Genomic DNA, 13,921 nt, shown 5'->3' with positions numbered 1-13,921 from the left:
TCTTCAATAACAACATAAATAATGGAAAGCCAACATTCACGTGGAAACTGAATAACACTCTTCTCAATGATACCTTGGTCAAGGAAGGAATAAAGAAAGAAATTAAAGACTTTTTAGAGTTTAATGAAAATGAAGCCACAACGTACCCAAACCTATGGGACACAATGAAAGCATTTCTAAGAGGGAAACTCATAGCGCTGAGTGCCTCCAAGAAGAAACGGGAGACAGCACATACTAGCAGCTTGACAACACATCTAAAAGCCCTAGAAAAAAAGGAAGCAAATTCACCCAAGAGGAGTAGACGGCAGGAAATAATCAAACTCAGGGGTGAAATCAACCAAGTGGAAACAAGAAGAACTATTCAAAGAATTAACCAAACGAGGAGTTGGTTCTTTGAGAAAATCAACAAGATAGATAAACCCTTAGCTAGACTCACTAAAGGGCACAGGGACAAAATCCTAATTAACAAAATCAGAAATGAAAAGGGAGACATAACAACAGATCCTGAAGAAATCCAAAACACCATCAGATCCTTCTACAAAAGGCTATACTCAACAAAACTGGAAAACCTGGACGAAATGGACAAATTTCTGGACAGATACCAGGTACCAAAGTTGAATCAGGATCAAGTTGACCATCTAAACAGTCCCATATCACCTAAAGAAATAGAAGCAGTTATTAATAGTCTCCCAACCAAAAAAAGCCCAGGACCAGATGGGTTTAGTGCAGAGTTCTATCAGACCTTCAAAGAAGATCTAATTCCAATTCTGCACAAACTATTTCACAAAATAGAAGTAGAAGGTACTCTACCCAACTCATTTTATGAAGCCACTATTACTCTGATACCTAAACCACAGAAAGATCCAACAAAGATAGAGAACTTCAGACCAATTTCTCTTATGAATATTGATGCAAAAATCCTCAATAAAATTCTCGCTAACCGAATCCAAGAACACATTAAAGCAATCATCCATCCTGACCAAGTAGGTTTTATTCCAGGGATGCAGGGATGGTTTAATATACGAAAATCCATCAATGTAATCCATTATATAAACAAACTCAAAGACAAAAACCACATGATCATCTCGTTAGATGCAGAAAAAGCATTTGACAAGATCCAACACCCATTCATGATAAAAGTTTTGGAAAGATCAGGAATTCAAGGCCCATACCTAAACATGATAAAAGCAATCTACAGCAAACCAGTAGCCAACATCAAAGTAAATGGAGAGAAGCTGGAAGCAATCCCACTAAAATCAGGGACTAGACAAGGCTGCCCACTTTCTCCCTACCTTTTCAACATAGTACTTGAAGTATTAGCCAGAGCAATTCGACAACAAAAGGAGATCAAGGGGATACAAATTGGAAAAGAGGAAGTCAAAATATCACTTTTTGCAGATGATATGATAGTATATATAAGTGACCCTAAAAATTCTACCAGAGAACTCCTAAACCTGATAAACAGCTTCGGTGAAGTAGCTGGATATAAAATAAACTCAAACAAGTCAATGGCCTTTCTCTATACAAAGAATAAACAGGCTGAGAAAGAAATTAGGGAAACAACACCCTTCTCAATAGTCACAAATAATATAAAATATCTTGGCGTGACTCTAACTAAGGAGGTGAAAGATCTGTATGATAAAAACTTCAAATCTCTGAAGAAAGAAATTAAAGAAGATCTCAGAAGATGGAAAGATCTCCCATGCTCATGGAATGGCAGGATCAACATTGTAAAAATGGCTATCTTGCCAAAAGCAATCTACAGATTCAATGCAATCCCCATCAAAATTCCAACTCAATTCTTCAACGAATTGGAAGGAGCAATTTGCAAATTTGTCTGGAATAACAAAAAACCTAGGATAGCAAAAAGTCTTCTCAAGGATAAAAGAACTTCTGGCGGAATCACCATGCCAGACCTAAAGCTTTACTACAGAGCAATTGTGATAAAAACTGCATGGTACTGGTATAGAGACAGACAAGTAGACCAATGGAATAGAATTGAAGATCCAGAAATGAACCCACACACCTATGGTCACTTGATCTTCGACAAGGGAGCTAAAACCATCCAGTGGAAGAAAGACAGCATTTTCAACAATTGGTGCTGGCACAACTGGTTGTTATCGTGTAGAAGAATGCGAATGGATCCATACTTATCTCCTTGTACTAAGGTCAAATCTAAGTGGATCAAGGAACTTCACATAAAACCAGAGACACTGAAACTTATAGAGGAGAAAGTGGGGAAAAGCCTTGAAGATATGGGCACAGGGGAAAAATTCCTGAACAGAACAGCAATGGCTTGTGCTGTAAGATCGAGAATCGACAAATGGGACCTAATGAAACTCCAAAGTTTCTGCAAGGCAAAAGACACCGTCAATAAGACAAAAAGACCACCAACAGATTGGGAAAGGATCTTTACCTATCCTAAATCAGATAGGGGACTAATATCCAACATATATAAAGAACTCAAGAAGGTGGACTTCAGAAAATCAAATAACCCCATTAAAAAATGGGGCTCAGAACTGAACAAAGAATTCTCACCTGAGGAATACCGAATGGCAGAGAAGCACTTGAAAAAATGTTCAACATCCTTAATCATCAGGGAAATGCAAATCAAAACAACTCTGAGATTCCACCTCACACCAGTCAGAATGGCTAAGATGAAAAATTCAGGTGACAGCAGATGCTGGCGAGGATGTGGAGAAAGAGGAACACTCCTCCATTGTTGGTGGGAGTGCAGGCTTGTACAACCACTCTGGAAATCAGTCTGGCGGTTCCTCAGAAAACTGGACATAGTACTACCGGAGGATCCAGCAATACCTCTCCTGGGCATATATCCAGAAGATGCCCCAACAGGTAAGAAGGACACATGCTCCACTATGTTCATAGCAGCCTTATTTATAATAGCCAGAAGCTGGAAAGAACCTAGATGCCCCTCAACAGAGGAATGGATACAGAAAATGTGGTACATCTACACAATGGAGTACTACTCAGCTATTAAAAAGAATGAATTTATGAAATTCCTAGCCAAATGGATGGACCTGGAGGGCATCATCCTGAGTGAGGTAACACATTCACAAAGAAACTCACACAATATGTATTCACTGATAAGTGGATATTAGCCCCAAACCTAGGATACCCAAGATATAAGATATAATTTGCTAAACACATGAAACTCAAGGAGAATGAAGACTGAAGTGTGGACACTATGCCCCTCCTTAGATTTGGGAACAAAACACCCATGGAAGGAGTTACAGAGACGGAGTTTGGAGCTGAGATGAAAGGATGGACCATGTAGAGACTGCCATAGCCAGGGATCCACCCCATAATCAGCATCCAAACGCTGACACCATTGCATACACTAGCAAGATTTTATTGAAAGGACGCAGATGTAGCTGTCTCTTGTGAGACTATGCCGGGGCCCAGCAAACACAGAAGTGGATGCTCACAGTCAGCTAATGGATGGATCATAGGGCTCCCAATGGAGGAGCTAGAGAAAGTAGCCAAGGAGCTAAAGGGATCTGCAACCCTATAGGTGGAACAACATGATGAGCTAACCAGTACCCCGGAGCTCTTGACTCTAGCTGCATATATATCAAAAGATGGCCTAGTCGGCCATCACTGGAAAGAGAGGCCCATTGGACTTGCAAACTTTATATGCCCCAGTACAGGGGAATACCAGGGCCAAAAAGGGGGAGTGGGTGGGCAGGGGAGTGGGGGTGGGTGGATATGGGGGACTTTTGGTATAGCATTGGAAATGTAAATGAGTTAAATACCTAATAAAAAATGGAAAAATAAATAAATAAATAAATAAATAAAAAAAAATAAACTATTCATAAATTATTCATATGGAATGTTAACATACACAAAGAAAGACACACACAGATACACACATACCCATACACCAACACACACATGCATATTCACAGATAATCCTTCCCCCCCCACACACATACACACATACTAACCACAAGGAAAAATTAGAGCACATCTACAAGTGTTGAGGGCATAATCAACATGCAATAGTATAGGAAAATCACAAAATCACAAAAGTAGACACACAAAAAATGGAAGAAAGTAACAAAGAGCCAAGGAAACAACCAGAGAGCAGTCACCTGAGTGGGTGGGTAAGTACTATGAGTAATATCCCAGAATATACTTGGATTAACTTCTTCAATTAAAATAGGTAGAGTTGCTGGATGACTACAAAAAGGAGCCATCTCATCTCCTGGCTGCCTGTAGTTGACTCTGAAGCTTTAAGAGCACATGTGAGTCGAAAGGGAAGGAGGAGAAAAAGATAGTTCTGGAAGATAGATGCCAAAGGAAACCAAGGCTGGTAACACTTAGGTAAAATATAATTCAAGTCAAATAATTATTACAAGGTGAAAATAAGGTTACCATGTAATGACAAAGGGAACAGTTCACTAAGAACCCATAAGAATTATGAGTCTATATGTGCTCAGTGATGAGGCTCCCGAGTACTTAAAGCAAATCTTAATGAATACAAAGGAAGCAATGGGTATCAGGATAACAATAGTAGGGTACTTCAATATCCCATTTTCATCAATGGGTAGATCAACAAGACAAAGTTCTCATGGGAGTTGAACTTCATTTTATACCAAACAGACCTCACAGGCACGACTAGAACTTACTGTCTCATGACAGCAGGATATGTTCTTTCCCAGGACATGTGGAACATTCTTTAGTTAGACAATAAGATAACAAATTCAAGAATCATATGGACAGTTATTGTCTTCTATTTGCTAGGATGGCTACTATGAAAATAAGTAACATAAATGTTTGAGAGGATAGGGAGAAGGAGAAGCCTAGAATAATTGTCAAGTTATACAAATTGGTATGACCATTAAGGAAACAGTATGGAGGAAAAAAAAAGGAACTTCCATATGAGCAAGCCATCCCTCTTCTGACTCTAAACTCAATGATGCTGGATCACTATAGTGCAAGGAAATCTGCACTCCTATTTTCTTTGTAGCATTACCCACAATAGCTAATGTCTTAGGGTTTTACTGCTGTAAACAGACACCATGACCAAGGCAAGTCTTATAAAGGACAACATTTGATTGGGGATGGCTTACAGGTTCAGAGGTTCAGTCCATTATTATCAAGGTGAGACTATGGCAGTATCCAGACAGGCATGATGCAGGCAGAGCTGAGAGTTCTTCATCTTCTTGAAGACTGCTAGTGGACGACTAACTTCCAGGCAGGTAGAATGAGGGTCTTAAAGCCCATATCCACAGTGACACATCTACTCCTACAAGTTCACACCTTCTAATAGTGCCACTCCCTGGGCTGAGCATATACAAACCATGACAGCTAAGATATAGAAACAACCCAAGTATCTATTAATAGTTGAATAGATGAAGAAGGTAATAGATACACAATGGGATATTACCAGTCTTAGAATGGGATGGACTTTCATTTGTTACAACGTGGATGGACCTGGAGGGCATTCTGTTACATGAAATACTTCTGCACCCACAAGGCAGCTGACAATGTTCTGGTCTGTACCTCTAGTTCCAGGGGGATATGATGCCCTCTTCTGGATGCTGTGACCATTAAAGACATGTGGTGCACAGAAAATGTCAAGGTGAAACATCCATACACATAAAATTAAAGGTAAACTGTACGAACAAATGAAGATTCACCTTGCTCTCTGACTTCAGTTTCTCCACTTAGAGAGGGTGGTAATACTTGTGTTCTTGAGAATTAAGCTCCGTATAACATATCCAATATGTTTTCACACATGTAGGCTCACATGAGGACCCTATAGTCCTGTCTATGACCAAAACCAACTACTGATTTCATGCTTAGCTCATTTAAAGTCATTTAAGTCCAACACTGTTGCCAATCTGACCTCCTGAGGAAACATATCAAGCAGTTTTTAGCTACTTCCCATTTTTAAAAACTAAGTTGTGATGGCGAGTATGAACTGGAAAAAGTAATGAACGTATCTGGGTAGCATCACATATCAATGAGACAACAGTGAGGAGTAGAAATCAGAGTTCTGAGGCACTTGGGGAGCTGTGGTTTGAATCTGGAATCTCCGACTTCTGTCAAGTGCATATCCTGTTTGTGTCTCATATCCTGAACAAAGCTGATTACATAACCGGGTCTCCCCAGCAGGTGCAAAACTATTTTTAGAGTGTATGTATCATTGCTTAGAAGTGGATTAAAACAAACATGTGGGTTGTTCATCTACACTGAACAGGCCGGGCTGATCAAATATCCTCTCCATAGTGAAGAAATACAATGTGGGAGATACATGGTCTAATTGAACTTGTGAATCTTTGTTCATTGTTTAGAGAGTCCCTCTTTGCTAGTGCAGGAGGCCGGTAATGCATCTCTGATAGAAATTATAGAGGCTTTAAAATAAATGCATTTTGGATGTCAAATTTTAGGTCCTGCACCAGATGTTGTCTCAGACAAAATCTACCAGATCAGCAAAACAATTGAGGAATATGCCATATGTCCAGATCTTCGAATTGACCTATCTCGACTGGGAAGACAAGAATTTGACCTGGAGAACAAGTTCAAACCATTCAGAGGTAACAGATATCTTGAAAAAGTCAGAAAATTTTCCTGTGTGGGGCAACTTTCCAAGAGGGATGCATATGGTAGATTCTAGGTGTCCATGGATGTGTGGCGGGTCCTGGTTGGTGATCAGTGGTTTCTTCAGGGAAGGATACTCATGAAAACGACTGAATTAGTCATCTGAAGAGTGGCGCTGTATGAATAGTTGGAAAGTATATGCAGTGCAGAAAGAAACTGGAGAAACCTCTGAATTAGATATGGACACTTTCAAAAGCCACTCTCCAAACTGTATCATTCTCAACATAGGATAAGGTTTGTAGCATCATAGCATACACAGAGTAGACTGTGGACCACCAAAACTTGCTTTTCAATAATTTCTAAGTAATTAAGGCAAAGATGTGGGTCAAGAGAGCAATGGGTTGTTAAATTTCCCATGGGAGGTAGGAGTTTCTTTGACAGGCTAGAGCCATCCAGTTCTGCTTCATACACCATGCTTGATCACCTGCCCTATGCCAAGTACAGTCTCCAGAGATTTCACAAAGGAACTCAGTAACTCCCAAGTATTTTTTTAAAGGCAAAGTGTTCAAGAATTAAACAAACAGTCTGGCATACAATGTAACCACAGGACTCGGGAGACTGAGGAAGCAGGGTCATAAGTTGGAAACTAGCCAGAGCCCCACAGAGAGGTGTTGTCCCCCAAAAGGGAAAACAACCAGAATGAGTTTGACAAATGTTACATGTTTGAGTGGATAAACTATAGAAGAACTAAGAACAGAATTTATTATTTTACAGATTCAGTTTGAATACTATACTAATATTCATACTATGAATATGCATCTCATTTCATTTTATTCAATTAAAATTATACAGAAGGCATATAGTTAGCAATAGAGCTACCTTCTTTTATTCTTTCAGTCCCTCTACAAGATTGGGCACAGTTTGTGTTCCAGTGGTGTCCTCATTTTTACAAGTAATTCACCTAGATGAAAAAGATGAACTATCATAGGCACATGGTTTTTAAAAATATAGTAGTTTTATTAATTCTTTAAGAAATTTATATATTTACACAATGTACTTTGATCCTATTCACTGCCCCAACTCCTACTCATAATTTCTCCTGGATTCACCTTCACAACCTGTGCACAAGATTTTTAATGTCAGAGAAGAGCTTAAAATAAACTGTGTGGTGGCAAAAGCACTGGGATACCTATACCATGTCTTTCTTGGAAAGTTTTGAGTTGATTATTTGCTCAGATAGTATCTCCTGAAAGCCTTATCATATCCATTAGAAGCAACAGTGCCCATGTAAACAATAGAGTACCATTATTTGTTCTTCAATATTGTCATACATGTAAACAATGTATCTTCATCATGTAAACAATATATCTTGATCATATCACTTCCTAACTCTCCCACAGGCTCCACTCTTAACATGTCTTCCTTTCATATTCATGTTCTCTCTCTCTCTCTCTCTCTTGCTGTTTTTGTTTATTTTTAAACCACTGAATCTGATTAGTGCTTCCCTGTTGGAACATTGGTTGATCTTATTTGCTCGATATGGTGCAGGTAACCATACTTGCAGTGAGTTCCTAAACACAATGGCAATGCCATATGTAGAAGACAGGACTTAATACCACACTGTTCTCTGTCCTCCACCTCTTACATTCTCTTTTTTTTTCATTCTTTTTTTTTTTGCATTTTCTTCTTTATTAGATATTTTCTTTATTTACATTTCAAATTTTATCCCCTTCCCCCATTTTCCCTCTGAACCTCCCCTATTCCATCCCCCCTGCTCTGCTCACTAACCCATCCATTCCCACTCCGCTGTCCTGGGATCCCCCTACACTGGGGCATCGAGCCTTCACAAGACTAAGGGCCTCTCCTCCTATTGATGTCTCATAAGTCCATCCTCTGCTACTTATGTGGCTGGAGCCATGAGTCCCTCCTTGTGTACTCTTTGGTTGGTGGTTTAGTCCCAGGGAGCTCTGGGAGTACTGGATAGTTCATATTGCTGTTCCTCCTATGGGGCTGCAAACCCCTTCAGCTCCTTGGGTCCTTTCTCTAGCTCCTTCATTGGGGACCCTGTGCTCAGTTCAGTGGTAGGCTGAGAGCATCTACCTCTGTATTTGTCAGGTACTGGCAGAGCCTCTCAGGAGACAGCTATATCAGTATCCTGTCAGCAAGCACTTGTTGGCATCCACAATAGTGTCTGGGTTTGGTAACTGTATATGAGATGGATCCCCAGGTGGGACAGTTACTGGATGGCCTTTCTTTCAGTTTCTGCTCCAAACTTTGTCTCTGTATCTCCTCCTGTGGGTATTTTGATCCCCCTTCTAAGAAGGACAAAATTATCCACACTGCTGTCTACCTTCTTCTTGAGCTTCATTTGGTATGTAAATTGTATCTTGGTTATTCTGAACTTCTGGGCTAATATCCACTTATCAGTGAGTGCATACCATGTGTGTTCTTTTGTGACTGGGTTACCTCACTCAGAATGATATTTTCTAGTTCCACCCATTTGCCTAAGAATTTAATAAATTCATTGTTTTTAATAGTTGAGTAGAACTCCATTGTGTAAATGTATCACATTTTCTGTATCCATTCCTCTGTTGAGGGAAATCTGGGTTCTTTCCAGCTTCTGGCTAATATAAATAAGGCTGCTATGAACTGCTATGAACTGTAGCTGACTTCAGATGCACCAGAAGAGGGTGTCAGATCTCATTATAGGTGATTGCGAGCCACCATGTGGTTGCTGAGATTTGAACTCAGGACCTTGGGAAGAGCAGTCAGTGCTCTTATCTGCTGAGCCATCTCACCAGCCCAATAATACCTTTAATGTAGGCTTAAGGATTTCAGCTTCAAAGCAATATGACATTGAAAAAATATATAATATTTAAAAACTTAATTATAGGGGTCTGGAAAGATGGTTTAGTATTTGTGAGAGAGTACCAAGTTTGTATTCCAGCACCCAGGCAGCTCATATCCAGTCACAATTCCAACTTCAGGGGATCTAATACCTCTGACATTTGCAGGTAGCTGGACTCATGTGCACATACCCAAATATGTGTACACATACATAAATACACACACACACACACACACACACACACACACACACACACACACAGAGAGAGAGAGAGAGAGAGAGAGAGAGAGAATTACAGAGATAAATAGATGAGAGAGAGAGAGAGAGAGAGAGAGAGAGAGAGAGAGAGAGAGAGAATTACAGAGATAAATAGATGTAACTACAAATTTAAAAAGCAGTATTTTTTTTCTGGACAAAATTTTATTTCTCCCCAATTCAAATATTTACTCCTCCTTGAAAGAGTACTTTCTGAGCATTCATTGTGTCTGATAGCTATTTGAAAATGGTGCCATATTCTGTGTGCTGGGTCTTCATGAGTTAAATAAAAAGGTGGGATTCTTAGTGGCACATTGGAGAGCTCTTGTGTTTGTTTCCTGAGCATCTGCAGATGTTTGGCATTCCCCTGGAGATTAGGTACTAGGCTGAGTGTGAAAGAGGGTTTATGTAAAGTCAGAATATGCCCCGCATCACCACTTCTGTGCTTGGATCCAGTGTGCATAGTAACATGTGGAAAATAGGACCACAGCTGGGTCATTCCTTTATGTGTTTGTTTCACACCAGCTGAGTCATTTTTTGGCTAACCCCACAGGAAGGACCACTGCATATGTGAGTTGATTGTTAGCATTGGTGTGTGTGCATCTGGGAGAGAGAGAGGTGTTTGCTGACAAGGTATGGGCAGGAGTGACCATATACTTGTATTGTAAATTCTCCTAGTGGTTCATTTTATCCTTGCAAAAAGAATGTGGAATGATAGTGTTTGTACCTTTACTTATCTGAAAAGTTTGTTGCATTTTGGCTGTGCTATGAATTGAGGTTTGGTCTGGAAGTGGATATTTCCCTGATCATGTAGCATGCAGGTTATTCTGGGACTTTGATCAGAATTTCCCATCGTTAAGATGGTAATTATTTTTTATGTCTGTAAAGATCATTTCTGGGTGTGCTCACTGACATCCCTTTCTGTTTTTCCATCACCAGTGGAGATTGTGGACCCCGTTGACATCTATCTCAACCTCCTCCGGAATATCTTTGACTTTAACGCCATCAAGAGTTTGCTGACAGGACCCAGCCAACTGAAGATCCGTGTTGATGCTATGCATGGAGGTAAGCCTGTGTTTTATTCCTTTTCCAAAAGCAGTGTCTGAAAACCATTAAGGAGACCTCTCTGCTCTAGAAAATTTTAGGATTCTAGTTATTTTCTGTTGATATAAATGAAAACAGAAATTGAACAAATAAATTTGAGTCTTTACCACATTGAGGGTGAAGTAGATCAAGACTGCCCATTTATTGACTTGAGAAATCATGCTACATTTCATAAACAGTGGAATAAAAGTTATCATGGAAAACATAGCTGCCCAACTTCTTTCTGCAGTCAATCACAATGCATATCGCAATACTCAGTTACCTGGTGTCTTAGTCAGGGTTTCTATTCCTCACAAACATCAAGAACAAGAAGCAAGTTGGGGAGGAAAGGGATTATTGGGCCTACATTTCCACACTGCTGTTCATCACCAAAGGAAGTCAGGACTGGAACTCAAGCAGGTCAGGAAGCAGGAGCTGATGCAGAGGTCATGGAGGGATGTTACTTACTGTCTTGCTTCCCCCTGGCTTGCTCAGGTTGCTTTCTTATAGAACCCAAGACTACCAGCCCAGAGATGGTCCCACACACAGGGGGCCTCTCTCCCTTGACCACTAATTGAGAAAATGCCCCACAGCTGGATGTCATGGAGGCGTTTCCTCAAAAGAAGCTCCTTTCTCGGTGATAACTCCAGCCTGTGTCAAGTTGACACAAAACCAGTCAGTACACCTGGTAAAAGCAAGATTCTTTTTTTTTTTTTTTCCAGCCCATAACCTTGGGTCCCATATAGAATGAAAACAGGAAGAGCCAACAGGGTACCAGCATTCAACTCTCTCTGAAAAGCAAGATTCTTAATGCTTAATTAACCAATCGGATTTATGTATCAATAATATCACAATTTACAAGATGCCAATACAACAATTTCAGAGCCAACTGATAATAATAAAAGCTTTATCTTAATGATTCTAACCTTGCTTGCCAGTGTCAACCTTTTCAACCCCTCTACTGATTTTAGTATTTATCTTCTTGTTATGAAAGATCACAAATACACAGCAACTTCTGAATTTTAAAAGTTGCAGGCTTCTTACTGGACTTTTATGTTGTGGGTAATATTTAAAAAGTGAACTGGCATGTTTCTGTGCTAGTGCCGGCACCGGTGTACTCTAGCTGAGCTACTCCCTCCAGCTAGCTACTCTCGTTCTCTTGTCCCTAGAGCTCCTAGTTCTTCCAGTAACTAAATGGAACCACCAACCTTGAGGTTGCACATCACAATACCCAGTTACCCGGTAACAAATCAAGACTCTTAATGCTTAATTAACTAATCAGATTTATGTATCAATAATATCACAATTTACAAGATGCCAATACAATAATTTCAGAGCCAACTGATAATGATAAAAGCTTTATCCTAATGATTCTAACCTTATGATATAACCACCTGCGGCTGGCTAAAGACATGCTGGTTTACGTCTGCCACCATCTTGCTTTCTCCACTTTCTCCTCCCACGGCACTCCCTTCTCTCTGCAACTCTTAGCTCTGCCTCCCTTTTTCCTTTCCAGTCACAGGCCTCCTTCTGTCCTAATGTGATTGGACAGGGAAAATCCTACAGCACTTTTATAGTCAACCATTTACCTCTCTCAGCAGCCCCTGGCAGCTGCTCATCTCTCCTCTGCTTTCATTTTCCTGCCTCTTCTGGAAAGTCATACTAATGGAAGAACAAACTCAGTAGTCTTTTGCTTCACATGTCATTCGGCCCAGTGTTTTGTAAAGCAGTGTTTTTGGCACACATACCCCTTCTTGTGCTTTGTGACTGTTGAGTACTATTCCATTTTATTGACGTACCACATTTTGTCTATTTGCTGGTTGATGGAAGTTAGCCTCCCTGCCCATGGTGTTTGGCTATTACAATGAAAGGTGCTATGAAGAGTCACAAACAAGTTTTTACGGGAATGTAAGTTTCCCTTTGTTTTGGGAAAGTTTCTAGCAGTGGAGTCTGATGGTAAGTATCTCCGGAACTACGTAAGAACGCAGCTGTTATCCAAAGTAGCAGTTCCGGTTACACACATCAGCAGCAGTGGTGAGGGCTTTGGTGTCTCTGATTCCCAGCAGCACTCCGTAGTGTCAGTCTTTCCTATTTCAGACATTTTGCTCCATCATTCTCCCTGTGTGAAGAGGTTTCTCTCTGCTGTCTATTTCAGACTCATGTTTAGTGCATTCCACAAGATTTTGATGACCCTTGGCTGCCTGGCATGCATGTATCTTTTGGGACCTTGAGCACACTTGAGTCTGACCCTCCCTGGGCTTTGCTTGGAGGGTCTGTTGTTGGGATGTTTTGTCACTTTTTAGGTTGATCCAGCTCTCCAGGAAAAGCTCTTTCAAGTCCTTAGCCTAATCTGGCCCAGGAAAAAGACATTTCCTTCTTCCTGAATTTTTGTGTTTGCATCTCATTGCCTGGCTCCTACTATATGTCCATCTTCAAATCGGTCACCTTGACTGAGGGCTGGGGAACACATGGTCAGATGTAGGTCACCTCCCTAGCCATGGGGACGGTGGAATCTAGCTATATCGTAGCCATATGGGCTGATTTGGAGAAAGATGTGTGTTTCCAAAAGAAACCCAATGCTTCCTCTAGAGAAGGGGACATGGGGACCAGGTCACAAGACAAGAGATGTTTATGGTGTGACCTCATGTACATTTCAGCTGACAGGAGTCCATGGTGATCCTATCACAGGCTCTCTCCTCCCTTGATTTTAATGGCTTCCACTTGTATGGTCCCCCTACTAGGACCCCTCTCAAATTAGTATTGTTCCTCTAAGTCTTATTTAAAACACTGCGTTCTCTGGGAAGTCTCACCCATGAGTATTGTTTCCTTAAGTCACTGAGTCCAATTAGACATTTCCCTTTTGGTCTCACCTCTCCATCTGTACATTGGACTTACTTCACTATTAGATAAAAGCCCAGGAATGTAGGGGCCATGCATCTTACCCGCTTAAATCTGATCCTTTCAGTTCTTAACATAGGGGCTCAGTGTTAGGTCTTCTGGTCCATGGACTTTCTATTCCTGCTTAGTGGTCATTGTTATGCAAGAGGTGCCTTGTTTCATACAAAGCCTCTGGGCTCTGGATGCTTACTTGGCAACATTACAACAGTTGTGCAAAGGGAATTGCTAGTGCCCGTTAGTGCTTTCCATATACTCAGTTGAAGTGCTTAG

At 40.6% G+C, this 13,921-nt stretch overlaps 1 protein-coding gene across 1 annotated transcript in view; it reads left to right on the top strand.

The window, feature by feature from the left end:
• Positions 1–13,921, top strand: part of Pgm5 (phosphoglucomutase 5) — a 183,582-nt gene that overhangs the window by 30,988 nt on the left and 138,673 nt on the right. Inside the window, exons 3-4 of the mRNA NM_175013.2 lie at positions 6,417–6,563; positions 10,610–10,735. Coding sequence (NP_778178.3) covers positions 6,417–6,563; positions 10,610–10,735 — 273 coding nt within the window. The remainder of the gene's footprint in view (positions 1–6,416; positions 6,564–10,609; positions 10,736–13,921) is intronic.

Source organism: Mus musculus, chromosome 19 (assembly GCF_000001635.26).
Source record: "Mus musculus strain C57BL/6J chromosome 19, GRCm38.p6 C57BL/6J".
Classification (NCBI taxonomy): domain Eukaryota; kingdom Metazoa; phylum Chordata; class Mammalia; order Rodentia; family Muridae; genus Mus; species Mus musculus.
The sequence above is the reverse complement of the archived record's forward strand: the minus strand, read 5'-3'. Positions and strand labels throughout refer to the sequence as shown.